Source organism: Pongo abelii, chromosome 18 (assembly GCF_028885655.2).
Source record: "Pongo abelii isolate AG06213 chromosome 18, NHGRI_mPonAbe1-v2.0_pri, whole genome shotgun sequence".
NCBI lineage: Eukaryota > Metazoa > Chordata > Mammalia > Primates > Hominidae > Pongo > Pongo abelii.
This window is the reverse complement of record NC_072003.2, coordinates 87,463,569-87,491,191: the sequence shown is the minus strand read 5'-3', so window position 1 is coordinate 87,491,191 and position 27,623 is coordinate 87,463,569. Positions and strand designations below refer to the sequence as shown.

Below are 27,623 nucleotides of genomic sequence, written 5' to 3'. Positions count from 1 at the left end.
TCTCGCTCTGTCGCCCAGGCTGGAGTGCAGTGGCGCGATTTCGGCTCACTGCAAGCTCCACCTCCCGGGTCCATGCCATTCTCTTGCCTCAGCCTCCTGAGTAGCTGGGATTACAGGCGCCCACCACCACGCCCAGCTAATTTTTTGTATTTTTAGTAGAGACGGGGTTTCACCGTGTTAGCCAGGACGGTCTCGATCTCCCGACCTCGTGATCCGCCCGCCTCGGCCTCCTAAAGTACTGGGATTACAGGTGTGAGCCACTGCACCTGGCCAACATGATATGGATTTTAAAGAACACAAACACAACATGGTGAAACCCCGTGTCTACTAAAAATACAAAAATCAGCCGGATGCGGTGGCGGGTGCCTATAATCCCAGCGACTCAGGAGGCTGAGGCAGGAGAATCGCCTGAACCTGGGAGACGGAGGTTGCAGTGAGCCAAGATGGCACCACTGCACTCCAGCCCGGGTAACAGAGCAAGACTCCGTCTCAAAAAAAAAAAAAAAAAATTAAAAACATTTTTTAAAAATTAAAAAAAGAACATAAACAATGCCAACTCCCACCCAAGACTGCACGAGCTCACAGCTCCCTAAGGTCACTAGAGCATATCCACGTTACGCTCAGTATTTCTTTACCAAACCGTTTAATTCACATGAAAGAATGAACTTTGTAGTCCAGATTGCTTTACAGCGATGAGGTTCAGATGATCTGCTTTAAAAGGTTCAGTCCTGGTCATCATTTTCACAAGACAATACTTCCTAGTTAATTAACTAATGCTTTGAGTATGCAGTTTTAAAACAGTATCTCTAAAATCACACACACACACACACACTCTCTCACACACTCACACATGCAAAAGGCAGAAGTGAAAGGCCCACCTCTACATCAGGAGGCTCTAAGGGCCGCAGTCCAGTGACGTCACTCAAATGAGCAGCTGTTACTCCTCGTATGTGTACAGGGTAAAGCTTGTGTCTGCAGACCACAGCCCCCCTACTCATCACCTGGGCGCCAGTGCCTGTGTGGTCAGTTTTTGAGGATTTGCACCGCCCCTCCCTGAGTGCTGGAGTGTGGACGGCACCTGCCAAGGGCAGCCCAGAGGCTGGTGAGTGCCAGGTGCGCCGTGTGCTCCCAGCGAAGCCCACCAACTTCCTGAGCAGGTGCTGCTGCCACCCCACTACAGTGAAGAGGGCACTGAAGCACAAGGAAGCAATACTGCTGCATCCCAAGACGACAGACATTGAGGGAGCAGCCGCCCTGAGACTGGGACCCATGGCAACTCTCCCACCCTCCAACCCATCCAGTTCTCTCCCAAAAGATCTGCCAACCACAGCTGGGCCCTCATCTGTGGCCAAGAAGAGTATTTGAGAAGGTGGCCTCAGGGAGAAGAAAGGTGCTGTGGTCAGGGTGGCACCACACCTCCAATTCTCCACTTTACTCACAGGCTCTCCCCACCTCTGGCTGGTTTGAGTGCCCGGCACAGCAGGGCTCTGTCGGGGGTGAGGGGAGCGCTTCTCTGCCGGGAACGATTGAGGGAGTCCAGCACCTTATGTCCGACAGGTGCTGCAGAGGGAAGAAAGGTCCTTCCTGTTGCTGGGAGAGCCTGGGCTCTGGCCCCCAAGGGCTGCTCCTGCTGAGGCCCCTCGGCACAGCTCAGCTGCAACTGAAGCATTCCTTTGGCCCCGGCCTCTCCTGCAAGAAACGCTCAAATGCATGCACGGACAACTCTGCCAGAGGCTTGTGGATGGCGTAGAGGGGCATGGACAGCCGCGGCAAACATCGAGCCATCTTCCGTCCCATGCCTACCATTATGACCAGCAGAAGGCCAGCCATGCCAAAAACCTGACTGCAGTTCTCAGGAAACTTCATTCTAATGCCCAAGTGACACGGATGATCCTAATTTTCCTGATCTAGATGAAAAGCCCTGAGAAGCATGCTAAACATTTTTTTAACTAGCACATTTATAATCATTTTTCTTAGACTTGAATGTGATTTTTTTAAAAAGCTTCCCAATTCAAGAACAATTATCTTTTGATTTATCAAAATATGAGAGGAAAAATATTAATATTTGCAGTGTAAACTTTATATAGTTGTAAATTTTTTTTTTTTTTTTTTTTTTGAGATGGAGTCTCACTCTGTCGCCCAGGCTGGAGTGCAGTGGCGCAATCTCAGCTCACTGCAAGCTCCGCCTCCCGGGTTCAAGCCATTCTCCTGCCTCAGCCTCCCGAGTAGCTGGGACTACAGGCACGTGCCACCACACCCGGCTAATTTTTTGTATTTTTAGTAGAGAAGGGGTTTCACCGTGTCAGCCAGGATGGTCTCGATCTCCTGATCTCGTGATCCACCCGCCTCAGCCTCCCAAAGTGCTGGGATTACAGGCGTGAGCCACCGCGCCCGGCCTATATAGTTGTAAATTTTTAAAAATTACTTAATTACACAGGTGCAGTGGTGCACACCTATAGTCCCAGCTACTCAATTACAACTTTTAGAACTACAAACTCTTAAGAAAGAGACATTAGCGATCATCTATTCCAGTATTTTTCAAAGTGTGGGTTGCAAAATCAATGCAATGTGTCATAGCCAGTTTTCAAAGAGACAAAAAGGAAGAGGAACAGAAAACAGAATAAAAAATGAGTGCAATCAGCACACAGTAATACCACTCTGGGGACCTGTTCTGACTGTGTAAGTGCACACACGTGAGCGAGGGAGGAGGGCTCTGGAACCACAATGGAAAGCTGCCTTCTCGCTGTGGCCCGTTGTTCTGTGGACCTGTTCCAACTGTGTGTGTGCACACGCATGAGTGAGGGAGGAGGGTTCTAGAACCGTGATGGAAAGCTGCTTCCTGCTGTGGCTTGCACAGATGCTGGTAGAGTCCAGCCATGCAGCCCGCGTGCACTCATCACTCCAGAGGCAGCATCGCCGCGGAATGGGACTTGGCCTTTACAGGGAGTCTGCCCAGGTCACGTAGCACTGGCTCGGGGTACCCACGGCAGCAAAGCAGCTGCACCAAGATGTGGGTATGACCAACCAGTGGTTCCCCTGCCAGCCCCCTGAAGTGGCCAATTGGTCTATCTACCTTATGCAAAAGTTCCCATGACCTCATAAAAAAGCCATCAATTTTCATTTAAAATGCACTCAAAAATAAAGTCATCCACCTCCCTGCAAATTTCGATCCTTACGACTCTTCATTTTTAAGGGCTTTTTTTGTTTTTCAGAATCTTCTGAAAATCTGCACCAAATTAAAGATTCTATTATCGTTACCACTAACTGAAAATTGAAATTCCTTAGACAATAAATTATTTTACACTCCTGGCACCATCTGTCTGAACGTACTCTCCCCCTCTGTGAATCGCTGGCACACCAGACTGCCTCTCCCAGCTCCAGGGAATTTCAGGGAATTCCAGATGCCCCTGATTCTGGTCTAATTTACCATACAAGGCCTGTCCTCTATTCAAACCAATTCTGCAATCCCTTAAGTTAACCATATGGGCAATACAGTAACACCTCTACCTAAATCATTCCGAATTTCTGCTATGATATCATTTGATCTTCATGCCCAGGGCAGCAATGATTAATTTCAAATACTCACTGAGCAACAAAGCCAACACCACGGGGACTGTCCAGTAAAGGAAAATGCTGCCCGGATGCCTCACACCCCCAGTGAGACAGGGACAAAAGAAATCAGCACAGTGTAGTCAGCTGACGAAGGAGCCATTTCTCCACAACTCCACTCTCAACGAAGAAGCACCCAGAACACAGCCACAAATGCATCTAAACAGCCAAAGACCCAGGCTCAGCTCTACGCAGCTCACCCGAAGGAGCTACCTATGTCTGGAGCCATGACCAGAACCAACCGCTGCATTTTAATTTCAACTCCAACAGCAGCGGCTGTTTGGCTTCCCTGGAAGGCAGCAGATTAGGTGCACGATGAGGATGCAGTGGAGGGCGGGAGGCGAGGAGGGCAGCACACGTCCACACACACAGGGGCTCCGCTCTACAAAGCCCGAGACTGCGACTCTCGCTTAGGCACCTCCCACAGTGACCCGAATGCTTGTTCTTCTGTAAAGTTGTTATTCAGGAGGAAAGATAATACACAACCTTTGAAACCAGGCAAAGTGGTTCCAAATCATTTTTTAAGTATTTTAATTTTTTTAAACCATTGAATTGTACACTTCATTTATTTTGAGACAGGGTCTTGCTCTGTTGCCCAGGCTGGAATGCAGTGGCACAATCACGGCTCACTGCAGCCTGGGCCTCCTGGGCTCAAGCAATCCTCCTGCCTCAGCCTCATGAGTAGCTTGGGACTACAGGCACGTGCCACCAGACCTGGCTAATTTTTTTTTTTTTTCTGTAGAGACAGGGTCTCGCTGTGTTGCCCAGGCTGGCATCAAACTCCTGGGCTCAAGCGATCCTCCCACCTCGGCCTCCCCAAAGTACTGGGATTACAGGTGTGAGCCGGCACAAAACAATTTTTTTTAAAGATACAGCTGCAATTTCAATGTCAGTGTTCTAAGGAATCCCTTCACCTTCTCTTCCCTCTCCCAGCCAGCGATGCTGGAACACTGGGGCACGACAGCATGTGCACCTAGAGGTCAAAAAGAACAATAAAGACAGAGATAGCACTGGAGTGGAAACTGGTCATCACGGCTGAGCAGCTGGCAAAGCAGAGGCCACAGGGGCCCAGAGCTGAGAGGAAGTGAGTGCTCCTGGAGGGGAGGCTGAGACACAGCGCTGGAGGGCACAGCTCAGGTAGGAGGAAGCGGGCACCATGCAGCCAGTACGTCCCCACACCTGTGCACCCACCACCATCCCCTGAACGTCGTCTTCCCAAATGGCTCTTTATGAAGCCTCTGGTGCTCTGCCAACCTTTCCAAACTTCTCGCCCACATTTGGGATGCACCGTCCACTACTGCTACCCCCCAACACTGGTCACAGGAGGCTGAGAACCGGGGGCTCCGTCCGACCTCACTGGACCCGGGTGCCCATGGCCTCCGGCCTTGCACAGGCAGTCACCCTCCCCATGGCTGTGACATTCGCTGTCCTGAGGCCTTGGTGCAGGTGGCTCTCCCAACCCCTCCTACTCCGTCTCTCACCCTCCTACTGCGTCTCCCACCCTCCTACTGCGTCTCCCGCCCTCCTACTGCGTCTCCCGCCCTCCTACTGTGTCTCTCAGGCTCTGTGGTTCTTGCGTACTCCCAGTGTGCCCAACAGGGCCTGAAATGGACTCTAATCAGCATTCCTTAGTGCAGGCTCACGCTCACCTGCAGAGCACCTGTCAGCAGACAGCCTCAGCCAGGGGAGCCCTCCCAGAGTCAATGAACAGCTGTGAGTCCCACCCTGCCTGCAACCCAGCACCAGATGTAAGCGCACACCACGACTGTCGGCAAAGAAGCCAGAGGATGCGGGTGTTGTGGGCTACAGGGAAAGGAGGCCGAGGCAGCCCTCCTGGAACCTCAGTATAAGAGCAGACAGAGACGTAACGGCAGAAAGAGCGTGAGACGGGGCATTCCATCTCTTAGCAAGGAAGAAAAGCAAGGCTGCTATGGACATGAAACTGACCACATGGCTTCAAATCAGGCGATTCTTCCTATTTTCTACTCAGACAGCAAATGGCAACTGTGGGATGTGACTAGAATCTCTCAATATTTAATTTGAAGAAAACATGACTCAAAAAGAATGGTCCCCTGGCAGCAGGTGCCACAGGGTCACATCAATGCAGCACAATGGCGCTTCCCAGCAACGCAGCCACCAAGGCCCTCCTGGAACTGACGTTGCTGCTGGCTGCAGACGTGGCCTCAAACCCGTCGCCCCAGCAGCAATCCACAAGCACAGCGCACACCCCTCCCTCCATGGAACTAAGAATGGAGGCTATTTTCAGAGAAGCGGTCCACTGATTCTGAAAATAATCAATTAACTACAAGAAGTAACAGCAACAATTATCTCAGAAATGGAATAGGAGGAGAACAGCAACAAGTGTGAGCCCAGCACAAGGAAAGGGGGTGGGGTGCAGGATGTGGGGCACAGGGCGCAGGGCACAGGCCCCGGCCCCAGGACGGAAAACGGATGGCCGGAAGAGGGAAGGCCTGGTCACCCTCCCAAGAGGATTTCTAGCTGCTCTGTCAGATTCTGAGTCTATTGCCACATAACCATTCTTAAATGACAGTTGGAACTAGGGAATCAGAAGGGAATACTAAGCTAATCCTCAGTGATCTAGGAACTTAAAGCAGCCGCGTCCATTTCTTTGTGTTCTCTTACTCCGGTTGGGGTGCTGTTCCTCACCTTCCCCCAACCGCCTGGAACAAGCATGGACTGCAGGGTCTCCCATCAATCAAGCCAGTGCTCACACCAGAGCAGGCCAAGGGACTCCGGGACAGGATGGGGAGCTGAGCCATCTGCAGTGTCACATGAAGGATGCTTCTGAGATCAAGTCTGGCTGGAGAAGAGAGAGCCCTAGACCTGCGTGCACTATCCTCCTGTGGGCACGGGGACGGAGAGGAGAGCGAATGGGCCGTGTGACCCCCCCCCCCCGCCCCCGCCATGGCTCAGGGCTTCTGTAGGGACAGGGACGGGGAGGAGAGCGAATAGGCCGTGTGACAACCCCCCCGCCGGCTCGGGGCTTCTGTAGGCATGGAGCTTCTGTAGGCATGGGAACGGGGAGGAGAGTGAATGGGCCGTGTGACACCCCCCGCCATGGCTCAGGGCTTCTGTAGGCACGGGGACGGGGAGAGCGAATGGGCTGTGTGACCGCCCCCACGGCTCGGGGCTTCTTAGCCCAGCCGACAACATCGAGGCGAGTGGGCTTCTCTGTGCTTTCTGAAACATCCGTCTATCTCGCAAACATGTGGCCAGCCTGGAGGATGAAGCCTGCATGAGCAGGGTGTAGCTCAGCAGGAATGAGAACTGGCCAAATTATAGGAAAAAAAAAGAATTTCCACAAATGGAAAACGAGGGGGTTCGCTACACAGATTTACCAGAAAAGGCAGCTTCAGATGAACACAGCGGTTTCTTTAAATCACACAGCAGTTTCCTTCCCAAGAGAAGCAGGGGCCATGTACTGAGATTCCGCCAGCTACCCTGAGTGGCAGCACCGGCCTCTCCTGAAGCCGTCTTTGATTTGAGGTCCCAGAAATGTGACCGATAATAGGAATAAGGAGCGTATGAGTGTTCACAAGGGGAAAAAAAACCAAGTGATTTATAAATTATTATTTGTTTCACATAAAAAGTGGTAGTACGACAGCTTTATTCATTCTCAGTGAGGCCACTTAGAGTGGGGACTCAGAGGGGCCACGGAAGACGCGGGAATGAGCAGCAGTTGCGACCCTGCTTGCAGTGCAAAGGCACGTGGGGCAGCAGCAGTGATGGAGGAACGAGAGACACCAAAACAGGGTCTTCTTCAGAGAACTCCAGACAGCAACTCCTCTGACGTCAGCCCTGAGTCCTTCCTGAACTCAGATCTGTGCTGGAGCCAACGGGCCTCCATGCCTGCTGAGAAAAGCTGGAATCTCTGTCCCCACAATAGAGTTGGAAGAATTCTGTCTACAATCATAAACAGAAGCACTGCAGTAACACAGTGTAGAAGCCTGGTTCTGTCTTTACAATTCCAAGTCACTGCAGTGACACAGTGTAGAAGCCTGGTTCTGTCTTTACAATTCCAAGTCACTGCAGTAACACAGTGTAGAAGCCTGGTTCTATCTTTACAATTCCAAGTCACTGCAGTGACACAGTGTAGAAGCCTGGTTCTATCTTTACAATTCCAAGTCACTGCAGTAACACAGTGTAGAAGCCTGGTTCTATCTTTACAATTCCAAGTCACTGCAGTAACACAGTGTAGAAGCCTGGTTCTATCTTTACAATTCCAAGTCACTGCAGTAACACAGTGTAGAAGCCTGGTTCTATCTTTACAATTCCAAGTCACTGCAGTGACACAGTGTAAAAGCCTGGTTCTATCTTTACAATTCCAAGTCACTGCAGTAACACAGTGTAGAAGCCTGGTTCTATCTTTACAATTCCAAGTCACTGCAGTAACACAGTGTAGAAGCCTGGTTCTATCTTTACAATTCCAAGTCACTGCAGTGACACAGTGTAGAAGCCTGGTTCTATCTTTACAATTCCAAGTGGGTTGTGTTCAGGGGTAGAGACAGGAACAAGGGAATATCGAAGGTGATGTGTCTTACTTTTCCTAGGAATTAAAAGTCCAGCAGCGTTTCAACTATGATACAGTTCTACTGCCAGCAGAACCATAAACCACTATGTTGCAGAAAACTAAGACAGACCGCCAGGTATGAGTCCTGTCCTCTGCTGCCCCAGTGACCGCGAGAACCACGGGGGAGAAAGGTGCGCAGAACTGACCTGCACTGCGCCGACTGCAGCCTCATTACCCCAGTGGAGTGAACACAAAGCCACAACTGTGGATTTAAAAACTGCGCATTCCTTTGGCTCTTTTCCGGAGCAGCAATTTCATACTTACAGACGAGCGATGCTGCAGGACTACCTGAGAAAACCTTGTGCTGATCTTTAAGATGAAACTTTCCAACTAAGAAACTCTGACATAAACCAGTTCTGGAGGGTCTGCAGCCCTTCTCCCAAGGTGCCTCTGAGGGGTCAAGGGAAAGCCCACGGGAGCACATGCCCTTCTGTCCCCTGTGTGAAGCACCCCGCTCTGGGGGTGACCCAGGCTCAGTCGGGTCAGAGATCCACAGGGCCTGGCCTTGACAAAGGAAACGCATGCAGGTTTCTCGAAGGACAGTGCACTGTGGTTTTGAAAAATTAGTATTATCTTTCTACGCAGTGAGCTCTGTTTATGGTTCTCACTGTCAAATTCCCAGCTTCTGTTTTATGAAATGGGAAGATCACCCAGATTCTTCAATGATCCAGAGGTGACAGCCGTCTCCTGAATAGAAAGGGTCTTCACCAGGACCTAGGAACACACAGCCTCAAAACCACCAGCGAGCTGACTCTGTCCTGCACAGCAACACCCTCCCCAGGACCCGCACCGTCGGAGCACATCATTTCGTAAAGACCATTCGTACTGGGGTGTTCAACCAATGGTCACTCTTTTTGTCAAGGATTAGAAAGCAGGCAAGTTTGTGAGTTTGATGGCAATATACAGGAGCGAAACCACCTTTTTCTAAGAGTTATCTGTGCAAACATGACCACCACCAACACATGCATGCGTGTGCAGAAAATAACCATCTGAAGGGGGTGGGGTGGTGGGGGTGGGAGGGCACGTTTTCGCCATAACGCAAAAGCTGCTGAAATCCTACGGAGCAGCAGATATAACCCCCAAGCCCCGCCCTCCCCCTTCCAGGCCTGCGCATTGCCATGGTGAGGAAAGCCAGTCCTGCTCTGGGGCTCACACTGAGAGGCCTTCGCACCCTCGCTCCCTCCCGTGAGAGCCCCCATTCCTTGGCAGCACAATGGCCTGTATGTGAGAGGGGGACTGTGGCACTCACCTGACCATCCGCCCCCCTCCCATGAGAGCCCCACCCCTCGGCAGCGCAATGCCCACATGTACATGGGGACCAGGGCACTCACCTGACCGTCCCACCCCCTCCCATGAGAACCCCACCCCTCGGCAGCGCAACGCCCGCATGTGCATGGGGACTGGGACACTCACCTGACCGTCCTGCCCCACGTGATGGATCTGGAGGTTGCCCTACAAAGAACGAGAGGAGGAGACGGTCACGAGTAGAAACACACCAAGACACCCGCAGACACGGCAAACACGCCAAGACACATCACAGGCCACTTGAGAATAACAAGAAAAACACTAGTTCTGCAAAAATTCAACCTCTAGTAGCAACAAAAGCCCCAAAACAAAATATTTAGATTTCTAGGTACTATTTATTATTTTAAAGATGAACAAACAACTCAAAAAGCACTGTACCCGTTCCCCTACCCTCACCCCAAATGAAAATGTCATTTTTACTTCATTTTTTATTTTGAAAGAATCTGACTCACAAAAAGTACAGAAAGTAGCAGAGAGAGGTCCTACGTGTGTGTCGCCCAGCTTCCCCGAAGGGGGACGCCTTGCTGAGCTGTGCGGCATCACCACGCCAGGACACGGGCTGCACACAAGGAACCAACTCACTCAACCACAGAGCTACTAAAAGCTCTCCAGTTAGAAATTCATTTTCATTTGTTGTAAAAAGGAACTGTTTTATGTCTGCTAGGCCCTGCTAAATGTTTATTTGCAGATATCCTGCTTTAACAAAATAATTTTAAATGAACACGGTATGAATTTATGGTGAGGAGACTGCATATTGTCACTTATCACAAAGCCATCGTTAGTATTATTAGCAATTTCTAACTTACTGCATTCAATTCCTAATGAAAACGAAAGACAATCACCTATACAAGATGGATTGTTTTGAAAACTGAAGAGGATAAAACTAATAATAAAAAATTGAAATTCGAGTAGTCAAGATTTTTTAGCATAAACTATAAAAAGCAAATGTGTGTTGATTTTTTTCTGTTGCCGCTGTTTCAATTTTCCTGCATTTTCAATGACTCTAAGGAAATTAAGCATTCCGACGAGCTTCATAGGCTTCCAGGTATTCAAGAACTCTGGCTGGGCTCTCTGACAGTGAGCTTAGCCTCCCAGCCCCCACCTGTCTGTGCCTTGAGAAGCAAACCTTCCCTGCCCCTCAAAGGCAGCTCCTGCACTGGAAGGTGCTGCTGGGATCCTGCACCTCACAGCTGCTCAGGCCCCCAACTCCTGCACCTGACCTTGCTGAGCTGACAGGCGCATCTCACGACATCTCCACAGAGATGGTCCCCGACACACCCACAGACACAGAACCAGGCCCTGCTCCTTCCTGGACACTCTGGCCTCCTGGGACCGTCCCCTACCTGCTCCCCGCCCTGATGCTTCCTTCCATCCATCCATCTGACCACATGTTTCTTAGTGACCTGGTCATGTCGCTGTGTGGATGAGCCCACTCATTCCCAGTTGCTCACGGCCCCCAAATGAATTCGGTCCTCCCCTTTCACCTCATCCTCATTCCGCCCTCGGAACCCTCATGCATGTGCTCCCCTCTCAGGATAACCCACTGGGAACTGCTGGTGTCCAAATTAAAGCCACTGCCAGCAGACATGCCTGAGTCCCTGGTGCTCCGCATGCCACGGAGTGCATGTGTCCACAGTCTTGCTCACGGGCACTTGGGCAGGAGCCTCTGCGCCCGCTGTGAGTCCCCGAAGGCAGGGCTTCTCTCTCCTCTGCTCCCCCACAGCACCTGCACCCAGCATGAGCTCCCGGGAGGCCTCGCACACCAACATCTCCATGAGTCCCCTTGACCTCAGCACCCAGGCTTCCTAGTCTCTGCTGCTGGTGTGTGTGGGGAAGCCTGAGATCTTTGTAGCGACACACTATTGTGCACCAAACACAAAGCTGGTGCCATTGTCACGACCTAGAAACAGCCATGTTCCTCATCCCCCAAAGCGCACCACGGTCACTCAGTACAACACATGTGCGCTGCTTAGTGCCCTGTGCCTGCTACTGCCTGTGCTGCAGGAAACAGCCCAGAGTCGAGGGACGGTTACCAGCCACCCAGGAGACAGTCCTGCTCTGGCACGCAAACACGGAGCACCGCAACCGGCTGGCCTCGGCTTTCCAAGAACTCAAGACTGTCACTCCCGCCTTCACATTCCAGACCCCAACAGCAGCTGAGCCCACACTTCTGAGTGTGTGGCCGGGTAGAGCTCCAGAAACTGAGACAATCACAGACCCGGCAGGTGCGTCAAGGGCTATGACCAGCTCTCAGGACTGGCAGCATCACCTCGTGGGATTCCCCACCATCCCATGAAATCGGCACTAATCCCGTAGAGGCCACGAGGAAGCTGGGGCCACATGGCAGGTGAGGGGGTATGTCAGGTCACCTGTGCAGGGGCAGACCCCATCTCGGCCACACTGGGGGCCTCCCCTGGCAGGAAGGGCAGGGACAGACAGGGAGAGAAGGGTACTCAGAGGGCACTTCCAGCCAGGAGCAGAAACATCTACCCAGGAGATCTTTACCAAGACAGACCAGAAGCTGTGGAGACCAACGGACAGGAGGGGAGGCAGTCAGGTCACAGAGACTGCAGGCCCGCTATGTGCACCCTGGAAGCAGAGTCCTGCAGCCCTCGCCCAAGTTCCCCGTCCTGGGGGCTCCCTCTGCCCTCGCACTGTGACACCAATGAAGGTCGGGAGCATGCGGGCACGGTGCCTGCAGGGACAGTGCTGCGGCAAGAGCTGACTCACCTCGCTGTCCTGCGTGATCTGGACTTGTTCCCCCTGTGGCACCTGGGCGATGTGGAGGTGTCCCTGTGGGATCCGCAGCAAGAAAAGACACCAAGAAGCATCAGAAGAAAATCAAAAGCAAAGCAAACAAGAAACATCTTCCGGAATGTTTGTTCTTGATTACCTGTTTACAATTCAAAAAGATAACTAAATCCTGAATAGTGCAATATAGTCTGTGGTCACCTCTTAAAATTAAGCTTTTGGTTCACAGTAGTCCCCCTCATCCATGAGGGTTTCAAGAAGCACCCACTCCCCCCACCACGTGGACGCCAGAAACCGTGGATGGTGCTGAACCCCGTATATGCTACGCTTTTTCCTGCCCATACGTGCCACACAGCTTGGACATGCTGGACAAAGGAAGGACTCACGTCCCAGGCGGGACAGAGCAGGACGACCAGACTTCATCATGCTGCTACCCAGTAGAGTATGCAATCTGAAACTTACAAATTGTTTATTTCTGGAATTTCTCATCTAATATTTTCAGATCACAGTTGACCATGGGTAATTAAAACTTGGGAAAGTGGAAGCATGGATAAGGGGGGGCCACTGTGTAACACAGAACATTTTCCAGTACTTCACAAAGGAGCAATAGGTCCCAGGAAAGATATTTACATCTTTAAATGTTACTAAACAAGTAAATTTTAAAATGTGCATGATACACAGAAAAGAGGGGAAATAGAAAATCACAATGACGCCTCTTTTCAAATGATACGTTCAGCTCTCTGGGGATGCTGGGAGGCTACGCAAGCAGTGTGTGGCTGAAGCAGGGGAGCTGTTTGCGTGCCTACACTCACAACAGGGCAGGCAACGTTTTTCAAATCAAAGAAACACTCATATGACTATTTAAACAGTTTGGGTAAACACTAATAAATGTGATTCAAAAAAAAATCAAAGAATCCAATGTTTATACAAACGGGCAGACAAATAATTCCTATAAACCTATAAATGAAATGAATACTCCTTATCGTATTTGAAATTCTCTTAGTCGAAATGGATCTTAAAATAAACTCCTGTAGAATGTTCTATGTAAGCCTTATGACAAAGTTATCTACTCTGGAACGCTTTCAAAGAACTTCTTACTAACAAGATGAGAGGAACTGCCATTGTGAATGTCAAACAAATTAATAAGCTTATTAAATAAGAGTCACTATTCATAACTGTCTCATCTCCTTTGGAAGAGGATAACGTCCCCTCTAAAAGCCCCAGAATTTTCTGGAAGTCTTCCCTCTTCCAGACAGCATGCTGAAGCCACACTGAGATGAGAGCCACACCCCACTCTCAATAGTGGAGGACCCTGTTTCCAGGAGAAAGCCCTGGCGACACAGAGGCACGTGATGACCTGTCTTGAGAGGTCCCAAGGGGGCTGGTGCCACTAAAAACATAGGCGATGTCTAGTGGTATATGTAAAATTTCTAGTCACCCAGCAAAGCTTCCAGAAAAGTCTTCCTTCCTTCTCAGCCACTCCCTACTCTCGTGCCACAGAATCCAGGAGGTGTTTGTAGAGGGACTTCACCCGGGAGCGAGCCCCTAGGCGCATCAGGCTGACCACAGCTTGGGCCACAAAACCCCAACAGAGAACTCCCCACGGGCAAGGCAGGACATTGACTTGCTGCTGGGACAGTGCCCGCCCAACCTGGGTGTGCTGAGTAACTCCAAGGGAAAAGCTGCACGGGAACAATGACCTCAAGCTTTTGCCACTGATCCTAGAAGGAAATTACTCTTTCCCTCAGTAAGAGGGCACCTGCACTTCTGAACTGAGAAATATTTCCGATGCTTCCCAGGAGCACAAGCTGGGGCAGGGACCACTGCACGGCCTGACCCTTGGAACTGACTGCCCGCCTGCCTGCTGGCAGGACTGAGGTGAGCTGACTGAACACCCCACCCCACCATGTGCTTCAATCCCTAGGCTCTGCAGCAGCCGCCCCCACCTGTGAAATGTTAAGAGCTCATGGCCACGATGACCTCTACTTTAAATGGGGACCTTGTGCCTCCTCCCAAGCTATCACTGTGCTCCCGCAACACAGCGGAACCGGTGGAAGCCGCCATGGCCCTGCCGTGGCCCACCCCGCAGGCCCCTTTCCCAAGGTGCAAGGTGGAGAGGGTACGTACTACTTGCACCTGTCCGTCTTCTCCGATCTGGTGGATCTGCACCTGCTGCGCGTTGGCCAACGCGTAGTGCAGGGCTTGCGGCTGTGGCTGTGGCTGTGGGAGCTCGCTGGCGGGAGATGGGGTGCTCATCATCGGCTCTGTGGGGGCAACAGGTGTGAACAGGGTGAACGAGAAGTTTCTTAGGCATTGCCTTGTGCGGCATGTGTGCACCGCCATCCCTCACTCTCGACTCCCACAGCAGAGAAGAGGAAATGCTTCATTTTTCCTCGACTCACTGCATCTCCACTCTTCTGCAGAGATCACTACGAGTGAGTCTTAGGAACTGAGGCTTCCAACATGGAATGCAGAAGGGCCTGAGAGTGGCGTGATGCTGCTATGATAAAACCCCTTCTAGTCCCCAACTTATTTAAATGAATGAAGTTCTTAAAGTGGACATTAAAAGCTGTTTCAGGCTGGCAATATTTGTCCATGGGTAATTAAACTAACAGAGCAAAAGTCTCATCCATGCACTTAAAGATACATTTCCAACAAATTTTACTTGCTGTGTTTAATGAAAATGAGATACATTTGCTTTGATGTACTCTGTATTAATTTTCACTGTAATGATGTCGCAATCATAATTTTCTTAAACTCTTAGAATATTAAGAGCATAGAAAAACTTTTTAATTTTCAATGTATACACCTAGTTTTGTTGCAGAGAATTATAATGACTAATTTAAAAAAGCTTTTAAGCATAAAAATGTAGTCCGGGCACAGTGGCTCACACCTGTAATCCCAGCACTTTGTGAGGCCAAGGCAGGCAGATCACCTGAGGTCACGAGTTCAAGACCAGCCTGGCCAACATGGTGAAACCCAATCTCTACTAAAAATACAAAAATTAGACAGGCGTGGTGGTGGGGGTCTGTAATCCCAGGCACTCAGGAGGCTGAGGCAGGAGAATCACTTGAACCTGGGAGGCGGAGGTTGTAATGAGTCGAAATGGCACCACTACACTCCAGCCTGGGCAACAGAGCGAGACTCCATCTCGGGGGGACAGGGGAGGGAAGCAGTAAGATGAAATTCTGTGAGAGAAGTAGAATGTTGATATGAATGAAAGGAGAAAAATGAAATACATAAAATTTCTGATCATTAAAGAGAAGCGGGCCAGGCGCGGTGGCTCACGCCTGTAATCCCAGCACTTTGGAAGGCCCAGGCGGGCAAGATCACTTCAGGTCAGGAGTTCGAGACCAGCCTGACCAACATGGTGAAACCCCGTCTCTACTAAAAATACAAAAATTAGCCAGGTGTGGTGGCACACGTCTGTAGTCCCAACTACTCGGGAGGCTGAAGTAGGAGAATCACTTGAACCTGGGAGTAGGTGGTTACAGTGAGCCGAGATGGCACCATGGCACTTAGCTCCAGGCAACAGAGTGAGCGGGGGAAGGGAGGCAGAGGGGCAAGAGAGGGGAGGGGGGGAGGGGGAGGGGCAGAGAGGGGAAGGGGAAAAGAAAAGCTTTCCATGTATTTTTTACCAATAGCTAATGGTAGGTTATTAAATTGCCATAGTACACAGATTCCACTGAATACATTTTTTAAAGTAACAATAAAATGTTGGGTTTTTTTTTTTTTTTGAGACAGAGTCTTGCTCTGTCACCCAGGCTGGAGTGTAGTGGTGTGACCTTGGCTCACTGCAACTTCTGCCTCTCAAGTTCAAGCGATTCTCCTGCCTCAGCCTTCCAAGTAGCTGGGATTACAGGCACCCACCACCATGCTGGGCTAATTTTTTTTGTATTTTTTTGTAGAGAAGGGATTTCACCAGGTTGGCCAGGCTGGTGTTGAACTCCCGACCTCAAATGATCCGCCTGCCTCGGCCTCCCAAAATGCTGGGATTATAGGTGTAAGCCACTGTGCCCAGCCACATAACAGAATGTTGATACTTGCAATATGCTAGAAATTGCCTAGCTACACTAAATCAGAATCTGAAATTCATGAGATTCAAAGGAGATTCAACATGCCCACCTGCACGTTGCACGTGGAGAGCTCGGCTCCAGCCAAAGACCCTGACTCCACCTGAGCACCTCCAGTGATGGGTCATGTCCCAAAGCAACCACCGCCAGGCAGTGCTGCATGCTCCACGGCGGCTTCCTGTCTGCCCGAGCAGTTACGGAGCACTCACCACCACAGGTCCTCGAGCAAGCCTTGTGCACCCCAGGAAGAAAACGACAAAATCCCAGCTGGGCTGAAGCCCACCTCCGCTGAGCTGCTGTTCCTCCACTGACCCTCTTAGCACCTACAAAACCAGCCTAATTCTTCACTTATGCGCTGCTTCTGCAGGCATCTAACCATTATCAAACCTTGTGAAATCTCAATTTCTAACCGTTTCCCCAAAGACAACGGTTTCCAGCCCACTGCCACCATGACAGTCTGTCCCTAGACAGCTCCTCCCAGCAGCTCCAAAATGCTCCACTGGGGCCACAGGGCAGACAAGCTAAGAATGGGTGTGCTCCAGAGTGCACCTTCCAACCACAAAGGCTCCGAGGAAGCTCCTGCACATCAGCGCAGCCAGCAAAACACTCGGCTTCACACGCTGTTACACCACCATCTACTCCTGTGCAAATGCTCTGAGTCTACATTTCCAGCTATGAAATTTCAGCTCATTAAATTCACCCTTTCAAGATTCTGGTATCCTAATGACGCAGGCCAACATATCCGGCAGTCGTCAGGTTATGTAACAGCAGCTTCTTGCTCACTAAGGTCCTGGCAAGTCATTTAACTTGGGTTTTGATTCCCCATTGGATGAAGCAGACCGCTAACCTTACCAAATGCACGCACCCGAAACACATGGAAGGCAAGCCTGGCAACAACTCTCCTCGCTCTTCGAGTCTAGGAGTTCCATACGGTTCTTTTTTATGTCTTCTATTTCTCTTCTTGCTATGTTCCTTTTTTCCTTTAAATTCTTGAATACAATTTTAATAGATTTCAATGTCCTGGTCAGTTAATTCCAGACAGGAATTAACTTCCTATTTGCTGATTCTCTGATCATAGGTCACAATCTCCTGCTTCCTGGTACTCTGGACTAGATACTGGAGATTGTGAATTTTACTTTGTTGGGTGTCTAGGTTTTGTTGTCTTTCTTTCAAAAGTGTTGTTACTTGTGGTTCAATATGATCTTTCTCAGGCTGTCTTAAGCTCTGCCTTTATTCTAGGGATAGTTTAGCCCACCAGTAGGCATGGCCTGCTAGTGCAGTGACTGATCACTGAGGACTCCAGCTAGTGGGAATCCAACCACCACCCAGCCTGGGGTGAGCTTAGGAGCCATTGAGCTCATGCCTGCCTTGGAATCCCCCAAACACCCAAGAAGGCCCCCGTGTAACCCTCTGCTCTTAAGAACTTGATTCCACAACTTTCTGCTGCCTCAGCCTCTCTCAACTCCAACCCATCTCCTCCATGCAGTGATGCAGCTGTCTTTGCCTGGCATCTCCCTGTCCCCTCCTCTCGGGTTCCTTCTCTCAGGATCACGGTCCTGTGCTGTTGCTTTTCTAATGTCTTAGGACAGCCAATTCACAGATTTTTGTCCAGATTTCAATGGCAAGAAAATTCAATCTGGTTCCTGCTACTGTGCCTGACAGAAATCTCCTCTCCTTGACTTTTTCTTTTCTTTTCTTTTCTTTTCTTTTTTTTTTTTTTGAGACGGAGTCTTGCTCTGTAGCCCAGGCTGGAGTGCAGTGGCGCGATCTCGGCTCACTGCAAGCTCCGCCTCCCAGGTTCACGCCATTCTCCTGCCTCAGCCTCCGGAGTAGCTGGGACTACAGGCGCCCGCCATCATGCCCAGCTAATTTTTTTGACATTTTTAGTAGAGACGGGGTTTCACCGTGTTAGCCAGGATGGTCTCGATCTCCTGACCTCGTGATCTGCCTGCCTTGGCCTCCCAAAGTGCTGGGATTACACGCATGAGCCACAGCACCCGGCTTTTTTTTTTTTTTTTTTTTTTTTTTTGAGACAGAGTCTCACTCTGTCACCCGAGCTACAGTGCGGTGGCATAATCTCAGCTCACTGCAACCTCTGCCTCCTGGATTCAAGCAATTCTCCTGCCTCAGCCTCCCAAGTAGCTGGGATTAGAGACATGTGCCACCACACCCGGCTAATTTTTGTATTTTTAGTAGAGACGGGGTTTCACCATGTTGTCCAGGCTGGTCTCGAACTGCTGACCTCAGGTGATCAGTTTGCCTCAGCCTCCCAAAGTGCTGGGATTACAGGCATGAGCCACCACGCCTGGCCTCCCTGACTTTTAAACAACATTTTTTACAACTATAAAACTAATGCAGTGCTTATTGGGAATAACTGAGAAACTACAACGAAAGACAAAGGAAAAAATAAAAATTATCCTACTACCTAGAGATAGGCGCTGTAAAAATGATCACACATAAATTTTTAATCAACTTCCACATATACCTATATATTTGCAATAAAAATGGTATCATGCCGTAAGTATAGTCCTCACATCGCTCTCTGCTGCCTAGCTATGAGTATCCAAGAGCAGAATTCAAGTCATGAGCAATATTCCTACAGCCGCATTTCAGTAGCCACAGGTTACGCTGCTACATGGTATTTCAGTGAATGCCCTTAACCCACACCCCAGGACTGCTACCTCTCTCAAGTTCCAAGGCAGAATTCCTCATTGTAGTAGAAAGGCCTAGAATAGAAGAGCTTCTTCAATACAGGTCACTCAATAAAGCGCTGCTTTAGGGACCCAACTTGTGTGGCCCACTACAGGCAGCCACCTCCCATCCTCAAGCCCCTGGGCAGCAGCTGAGGCTGAGTATCTGATAACTAGCAAAACAGCCCAGGAAAACCACTTCCTGAAGTCCGGTTCAGAAGAACGAGGCCCCGGGAGAACTCCAGGTGATCTCATCTGTAACTCCCAGGACTTCCAGAACAAAGGGTTCCCGCCGACAAAGACTCCACTGAATAGGAGAGCTGGCCCTGCTCACGGCTGCCCTCGCATCCTAACCCCAGCCCCAGTCAGAGCTCAAGTTCCAAGAGTTGCTGCCAATGCAGCTACTGTGGGGAGCTTTAAGAGAATAGTTTTCATTCAAATACTTATTAAAATATTTTGAGATGTCTTGGGGGAAAGGCAATATCAAGTCACATTGTCATTCCTAGTGAAAATTCTCCAAGGAGAACAATCACCCCAGCAATGCCTGAGAGGCAACTCAAAGAGAACTGTTTCCATTATCTTGTGGATAAATCCAACTAAGGCCATGAATTCAAAGTAAAAATAAAGCACAATTCAGAATCCACCCCCACTCCCTCACCCGGAGTCACCAGGCAAATCCTGAGAATACAATGGCCGGCAGCCCCACCAAAGGCCTCGGCCTCCTTGCCCCCATCCAGAAGACTTGGAGGAGGCCCAACAGGCCCTCTGTCCCTCGCGGAGGAGCCTGGAGCAGGCCCGAGGCTCTCTGTGTGAAGGGCGCACAGGGCCAGGCACAGGTGCCGCGGCTCCACTGCTCCGTGTGCACCACACAAGCCTCTGGCCTTGGCTCCTGGCCATTGATGGAGTCGCCGGCCTCGCTCTGGCTGCCCCAAGGGTGCCACCAGGCCAGCTGCCCCGAGCGGGGGAGGGCGGCCTCTCCTGCAGCACGAGGCCTACCTGAGGGGCAGTAGGAGGATGAGTTGGGCGTTCTCCGCGAGAAGCTCTTGACCGCCAGGCTCTGGCCCCGCTGCTTGCGCCGCCACGCCGTGCGGCACTTGGAGTCGATGCTCTGCTTGATTCGGTACCAGTCAGATTCTGTGATTCCAAATTTATAGAAAAGGTGACCTGGAAGGACACATCCAAGGAGAAGAGGTGAGGCCTGTTCGGGACAGCCACCAGGAGCCGCCTGGCTGCAGGGCCGGGGCCCGCTGAAGAGGCCTCACCCAGGCACCCCAGCCCGCAGGCCGGCCCCGTCTTCCTGCAAGGGTCCGGAAAGGCCCACTGCACAGAAGGTGCTTAGCTGGCCCACCGGCGGGGCTCCCCATGAGATATAAATGCTCACTAAGGTGTCATGACACGCTCTTTCCATTCACTTAACTTCTCGATCCCTCTGACTTGGTCGGCCCACACCAGGTGCACACTTGGGGCTCTCCCAAGATTCCCAGACCTTCCACCCTCCAACTTCCCTCTGCCCTGAACTCACAGCAGCACCTAAGGTCCTGAATGCCCAGAGGGTGAGATCAGGGACCTCAACAATTGAATCAGAACTCACTGGTCCTCTGCCTACTCAGGCCTGCTCGGCCACCACCTTGCCTTCCTTCATGTCTTGGCTTCACCATCCCCCTGGATAACCACCTGGCCCTCCCGCCCTCCTGGGCTCCCACCCTCCTCCCGCTTGTTTTGTCAGAGCACTGACCACCTTCTGGCATTTGGAGAATTCATGTGTGTATTGTTACTCTGTCCCCCTCACAAACACAGTTTCGAGAATTCAGGTGTGTATTGTTATTCTGTTCCCCTCGCAAACACAGTTTGGAGAATTCACGTGTGTATTGTTATTCTGTTCCCCTCGCAAACACAGTTTGGAGAATTCACGTGTGTATTGTTATTCTGTTCCCCTCGCAAACACAGTTTGGAGAATTCACGTGTGTATTGTTATTCTGTTCCCCTCGCAAACACAGTTTGGAGAATTCAAGTATGTATTGTTACTCTGTCCCCCTCACAAACACAGTTTGGAGAATTCACATATGTATTGTTACCCTGTTACCCTCGCAAACACAGTTTGGAGAATTCATGTATGTATTGTTACTCTGTCCCTCTGGTAAACACAGTTTGGAGAATTCACATATATATTGTTATTCTGTTCCCCTCACAAACACAGTTTGGAGAATTCAAGTATAAGTATTGTTACTCTGTCCTCCTCACAAACACAGTCTGGAGAATTCACGTATGTATTGTTACCCCGTTACCCTCGCAAACACAGTTTGGAGAATTCAAGTATGTATTGTTACTCTGTTCCCCTCGCAAACACAGTTTGGAGAATTCAAGTATGTATTGTTACTCTGTTCCCCTCGCAAACACAGTTTGGAGAATTCAAGTATGTATTGTTACTCTGTTCCCCTCGCAAACACAGTTTGGAGAATTCAAGTATGTATTGTTACTCTGTCCCCCTCACAAACACAGTTTGGAGAATTCACATATGTATTGTTACCCCGTTACCCTCGCAAACACAGTTTGGAGAATTCACATATATATGGTTATTCTGTTCCCCTCACAAACACAGTTTGGAGAATTCAAGTACGTATTGTTACTCTGTCCTCCTCACAAACACAGTCTGGAGAATTCACGTATGTATTGTTACTCTGTTCCCCTCGCAAACACAGTTTGGAGAATTCATGTATGTATTGTTACTCTGTCCCCCTGGTAAACACAGTTTGGAGAATTCACATATATATTGTTATTCTGTTCCCCTCGCAAACACAGTTTGGAGAATTCAAGTATGTATTGTTACTCTGTCCCCCTCACAAACACAGTCTGGAGAATTCACGTATGTATTGTTACTCTGTTCCCATGTATTGTTACTCTGTTCCCCTCGCAAACAGAGTTTGGAGAATTCATGTATGTATTGTTACTCTGTCCCCCGCATAAACACAGGGGCCTTTGTTGTGTCCACCCACGCGGGTCAGGCACCCAGAACATTCTGGCGCACAGGGGCTGCTCCTGTGTAAATAGTGATTACAACGGACTGCAAGACACCCTCCCATCGCTGCTCAAGTCCGGGGCTTGCTTATATCATTCCCGACGCCTCTCCATCGTGCCTTCTCAACTAGAGCACCAACTCCTTACGGGCAGGGCCTGTGTCCTCATCCCTGGAGTCCCTACACCACAAGCCGAGTGGGCACAACCTACTCTCACTGTGGGGCCAAAGCCAGGTGCATCGTCTTCCTGAGGCTTACCGTGCACACGCAGAGAACTGTCCTGGGACCCCCAGTTCTCTACCACCTGCGCTACGGAGAGCTCTCAGCACTGAGCAGCATCCAGAGATGCCCAGTATTCAACAAGGAGAAAACTGAGGATCCGAAGGCCACGGCGGAGCAGTTGACAGGATGGAGCCAGCGCCCCACTGCACGCCCGGCCACTTCCCACTAGGCCACAGGACCCCATCCCTATAGCGATGACGAATGTGGGCATGATGGGAAGGGCTCTTCAATACAGTGGCCTCTCTAGCTGGCTCATGCAACTTCACTAATTTACAGGAAAATACATGGATGGAATCCAAAATTGTAGTAATAAAAAGATTAAGCTGAAAAGTGTCCTGTTTCGACTACCAAGAGCCTCAAGTTCAGACTCTACTGCCCCAACCCTAAAAATCTGTTCCCATTGAGACTAAAATGGTGGAAATAATTAAAACAGAGGAAGAAGTGTTTGGGTTTTTTTTAAGTACTCTATTAGGTATCAAAAGTCCCTCGGGTTTTGGAAACACGCCTCTTGACTTTTTTATCAGTAGATACTTGAGACATGTTTTGACTCTCTGTATAATGACAACCAACCTGTCTGTGCTACAGACAAAAAGAAAACAGCCAGGATGGTGGGATTTGTAGGATGAGAGGAAAGAACACGCTAAAGTCGTTTCGGCAGCACGTTTTCATCCTCACGCAAAAAGAAGCCACACATGAAGCAGCAGCTCTTTGGCTTCCAATTTTCCAGTCATCTCTAAAATAATCAGAGTCACCCTCAAATCTTGGCTGGGTGACTGGGGTGCCTCAGGAAGCCCCAGGCTGAGCAACTTTAGTGACTCACAGAGGAACCCAGCCGCTGGCTGCGGTCATGAGGGAACCCAACCATTAAAATCACTAGGAAATCCTTACAGGAGAGCCCAGCTGCTGCCAGAGGTTGCACCATAGTTACCGGAAAACCCAGCTTTCAAACTCCACTTCAATAGCTTCAGGAGAGCCCAAATACTGACTCTAGATACACAGCAGCCCAGCTGCTGCCACTGGGAGGCAAGAAAGAAACAGCCATCCCACCAGCAGGAAAACGTCTTTGGAGCACGAGTCGATAAAAAGAAACATCCTCAGAACCGCCCTTCTGTGACCCTCCCACCTTCACACTCCAGGAGAAAACTTCCATAGACCTCAAAGGATGAATGAGTCCATATGAAATTTAAAAACGGGTTAGTAACAGGAAAGAAGATAAATCTAAAACACCCAGGTGTATAGGTAAGAGAAATGAGTGAAAACATTCACATTTAAATTCAACGTTGTAAAAATCAAGTTGCCAGTTCAAACCCTGACTCATACTTATTAAATACAAAATATATATTCATCTGGTTACCCGCCACCGAGTTTCCATTGTCCTCAGACATCAAATGATCTAATTCCTTCCGTCTGCGCTTTAGGCCCCGGCCTGGGCGAATGCCCCCTGCCAGCCACCAAGGAGATCCAGAGAACGGATCAGCCGCCCAAGTGCTGCCCGTAGAGCGCGGTGGGTGAGGAGAGGAAGGATCTGAACATGCACAGATGGCTGCAGGCGCCGCCCACGGACGCTACTGGACAGCAGCTGGGGCAAGCGCCCGCTTCTGGGCAGCCCTAGGGGCTCGGATTCCTTTACCTTTTCTGACAGCACTGAGCAGCTGCACTTAACAGAGAGCGGGAAAAACCCTATCACGATGGGATGAAAAGACCACCTTGAACTTAACTGCTATTTTCCACTGTAAGCGTTTGATCTCATGTTATTTGACAGACTTTTTTTTTTAAAAGCCTCATGAAGTAGGAATGTCACTACTCTCATCACTTTGGTTTTGAGGCAAAAGCCAGAAAAAGGAGAAGTGATGTGTCCAAGTCCAATTACTAGTTAGGAGTGAGCACCGGCCTTAAAGTGCAAGCTTCCTGGGCCCACCAGGTGGAGAAGCAGCGGCCCTCACTGGATCCTGAGAACCCATGAGAGATGCTCGGGGAGACGGGAAGAACACGCACAGCCCGGCACAGGTGCCTCTGCTATCCTGAGCTCCCTCAGCCCCAGGCACCCGCAGCCCCTGCTCTGGGAGGCCTAGTCGGACTTCGATCGAGGCAGAAGTCTCCCCCGCACAGTGCCCAGGACACAAGGAGAACAGAAGTGCTCGGCATCCAGCTGAGGCTCACGGGATCCCCACAGCGCGGCGTCACCTGGGAGCAGAACACCCTGTCTGGCCTCAGTCCCTGCTTTCCCCAGCCATATCCCCACACCACGCCCACCAAGGCCCCTCAAGGCCGGGACGGGCTTGCCTTCCAGGCTCAGCCAGGCAGCATCCCTGCCACCGTGCACACCTCTATTTTCCTGGAGAGCGGTCCTGCAGTCCCCAAAGAGCTAAAGAGTCTCCATTACACCATTAGCTGCCTTCCCACTTTCCAGAACCCCCATTACTGACTCTGGTGGTTCAAATCATAAGCCGATTCCCAGCTCTCCATCTGTGGGGCCATGAGAGGCACTGTGGGAAGCGAGACGAGAGAGCCAGGAGGGCTTGTCATCGTGCGCCTTGGTGGGTGGCATGGGGCTTTATCAGTCACAAAGGAATGAAGAGCACCACCTGCTAACGCACTCTCATGTGCAAGGGAAGGCAGCACAAAACCGAGTACCAACAACTGATTTCTTCAAATTACAGACTCGACGTGACAGCACTGCCTAGAAAAACAAAAGGCGTCTTGAAGCCTCTGCCCGATGGAAGCCAGCTGACACGCTCCCTCCCGGGGGAAGCACGCGCAGCCCACGCCCCGCGCACCTCACATGTCCAGCCTCTAGGCCAAGCCGGCCGCCTTCTTCAAGCCCGCTGACTCACTCCTTTATGAGAAAAAATGATGGAGAGGCACCTGTCCTCAGTCTATTAGCAAGAGAGCCCCTCACAGCCACCTGCAGGACCACCTCCAGGTCACAGCATCTGGTCACCTGCTGCGAAGGAGACTCTGCTCACTTTTCTGCCTGGAGCCCACACTGACCACACCTTCCTCCCAGCTCTCAGTCACCGTGAGACACTCAATGTCCTAAGACAGACAGACAAACACCCACCCCTGCGTGGAGTCTACATTCTGCCCTTAAAGACACATACAGGGCAGCGTCACCATTTCACCTCACAGAGAACCTGGAGAAGAGACGGCATTTGACCACCCGTGTCCTGTGTCCTGGGCTGAACAGTGTCCCCACAAAACTCATGTCCTGGCCCAGGACCCCGGAATGTGACCTGACTGGGAACTAGGGTCTCTGCAGATGTGATTCCTTAGGCTGTAATGAGGTCATCCTGCAGGAGAGGGAGCTCCAAATCCAGTGACTGTCCTCGTAAGGAGAGGGACACAGAGGGAGACATGGAGGGAAGACAGCCGTGGGGGACGCGGGCAGAGACTGGAGGGATGCGGCCACCACCAGAAGCTGGGAGAGGGAAAGGGCCTTCCCAGGCAGCATGGCCCTGCCCACACCTTCATCCCAGGCATCTGGCTTCCAAACCTGCGCGAGAACACGAGCCTGTGTTCTAAGCCAGCCAGGCTGTGAGCTTCGTCCCAGCGGCCACAGGAACCTGAGGCACCCTGCAAGACACAACGGGGCCAGGATGCACACCTGCACTCACAGGGACAGGTGTGGGTGAAGTGGCCCCCGCTGCTTCCCGCTAGGAAACACCACCTGCGCTTGGAGTGAATGATTTGAAAAGAAGTACAATCATCTGACAGGTCAACTTGAAAGCATAACTTTTTACTTTGTGCAAATGAATCCAGTCTTTCCGTAACTGCTAGGAGGTCTCATGGGGATCGGCCATCCACAGCAGCATTCTTTAGATCAGACGAGATCGGTGTGTTCAGGGTGGCATGGCCGTAGACAGCATTCTTTAGAAAAGCCCTCAGATCCGGGGTCACCGGCTTGGATGCACAGTCCAAGGAGAGGTGTAAGTGAGCCGTGGATAGAAATCCTAAGAACTAAACCAATTTCTCTTCACAGAGAAAACAGGCGAATGCTGCTATCCTGAGAGCACAGTCCTTAGGAAAATGCTCCAAGGTTTTCCAAGTTGCAATAATATGCTACTTTTGCATAAAACACACAAATTTGGTTAGCTGCCCAAATTCGGGGGGTCCACCAATCCTTGGGAACCCTAAGAAAGCCAACACCCCAAAAAGCAAATTTCTCTCTCTCCCTCTTTCAATAACCTCATTTCCTCATTTTGAGAAGGTGGTACTTAGAGACTTTACCTACTGTGTGTTTCAAAATGTAGATTTTTTTCTCCAGAAAAAGAAAGAAAATCTTTCTGCTGACAAATAAGGAGAAACTTAAATCAAAATCTTCTCCCTCGTGAGCTGCCTGGGTTGAGTGAGGACAGCCGCAGGCCTCTGACTGCTGAGGCTACAGGCGTCACTGCGGGCTCTGAAGCAACAGCAGAGAGTAAGGTGGGGCGATGCGGCCAATTCCACTCCTGCCGCTGTTCAAGCTGTGGCCTGGGAGGTTTGGTCCATGCATTTATTTGATTTGTTTTGGTTTTTTGGGGCAACAATCAGCAATAAGAATGAAACTGAGCCACAGGGAGAAAAGGTAAAGCCGTGCTTTTAACATTTCAACAATTCCATCTAAGCATGAGCAACACAGGCACGCCTGGCCTGAGGCAGGGGGAGAAGGCACAGCCCTGGTCCATACCCAGCAGTTGCTCCAGGCCCCTCCACACGGCCCTGTGGACAGGCCAGCCTTCCTCATGCAAAGTCACCCTGAAGGTCAGCCTCACCATGACCTTCCCAAAGCTCGGCTCTAGAGACCAGAATTCACTGGGCATCTCCAAGGAGCCGGGCGCTGTGAGCAAGCCCAGGAGCCCCGCCCCGGAGGGACTTCCAGCAGAATGACGGTGCTAGCGGACGCCCCTGCCAGGGGACCGTGCTCCAGAGCCCAGCTCACAGCCTGGGGAGGCAGGGCCAGTGGGCCCCAAGCCATGAGGTCCAGCAGCCTGGTGAACACAGCCAATGACCTCAGCTGTCTGGAGGACGGCCCCACAGCCAGCGGACCCAGGGGAGAGGGTGGTGGCCCATGCCAGGCTCCCACTCCCCTCTCCGGCCTCCAGACCCCCATCGAGGTTGGCAGCACTTCCCAAGCAAGGAGAAGCTCAGCAGGGAAGGTCAACTCATAGCCACGACACGCAGGGAATCGGGGCCTGCCCCATTCTGCCCCATGCAGTGCCTTCCACCGCCCCACACGGACTCCCTGAATACAGACACAGCCACCCCACCGCCATGGGCTCTGCTCTGAGTATCGCCCTGCCATGCCCCTGTCACCTCACTGGAACATTCC

The 27,623-nt window shown here is 50.9% G+C and overlaps 1 protein-coding gene across 31 annotated transcripts in view; it reads right to left on the bottom strand.

Moving 5' to 3' along the window:
- Nucleotides 1-27,623, bottom strand: part of BANP (BTG3 associated nuclear protein) — a 125,354-nt gene that overhangs the window by 30,008 nt on the left and 67,723 nt on the right. For 18 of the 31 annotated variants that reach the window (XM_054534269.2, XM_054534272.2, XM_063717795.1 and 15 more), the window contains 4 exons: nucleotides 20,016-20,183; nucleotides 14,384-14,520; nucleotides 12,236-12,298; nucleotides 9,614-9,652 (listed from right to left, as the gene is read on the bottom strand). In XM_054534269.2, coding sequence (XP_054390244.1) covers nucleotides 9,614-9,652; nucleotides 12,236-12,298; nucleotides 14,384-14,520; nucleotides 20,016-20,183 — 407 coding nt within the window. Of the gene's footprint in view, nucleotides 1-9,613; nucleotides 9,653-12,235; nucleotides 12,308-14,383; nucleotides 14,521-20,015; nucleotides 20,184-27,623 lie in introns of all 31 variants that reach the window. The other 13 variants (XM_024233474.3, XM_024233478.3, XM_024233468.3 and 10 more) reach the window with 1 other exon arrangement.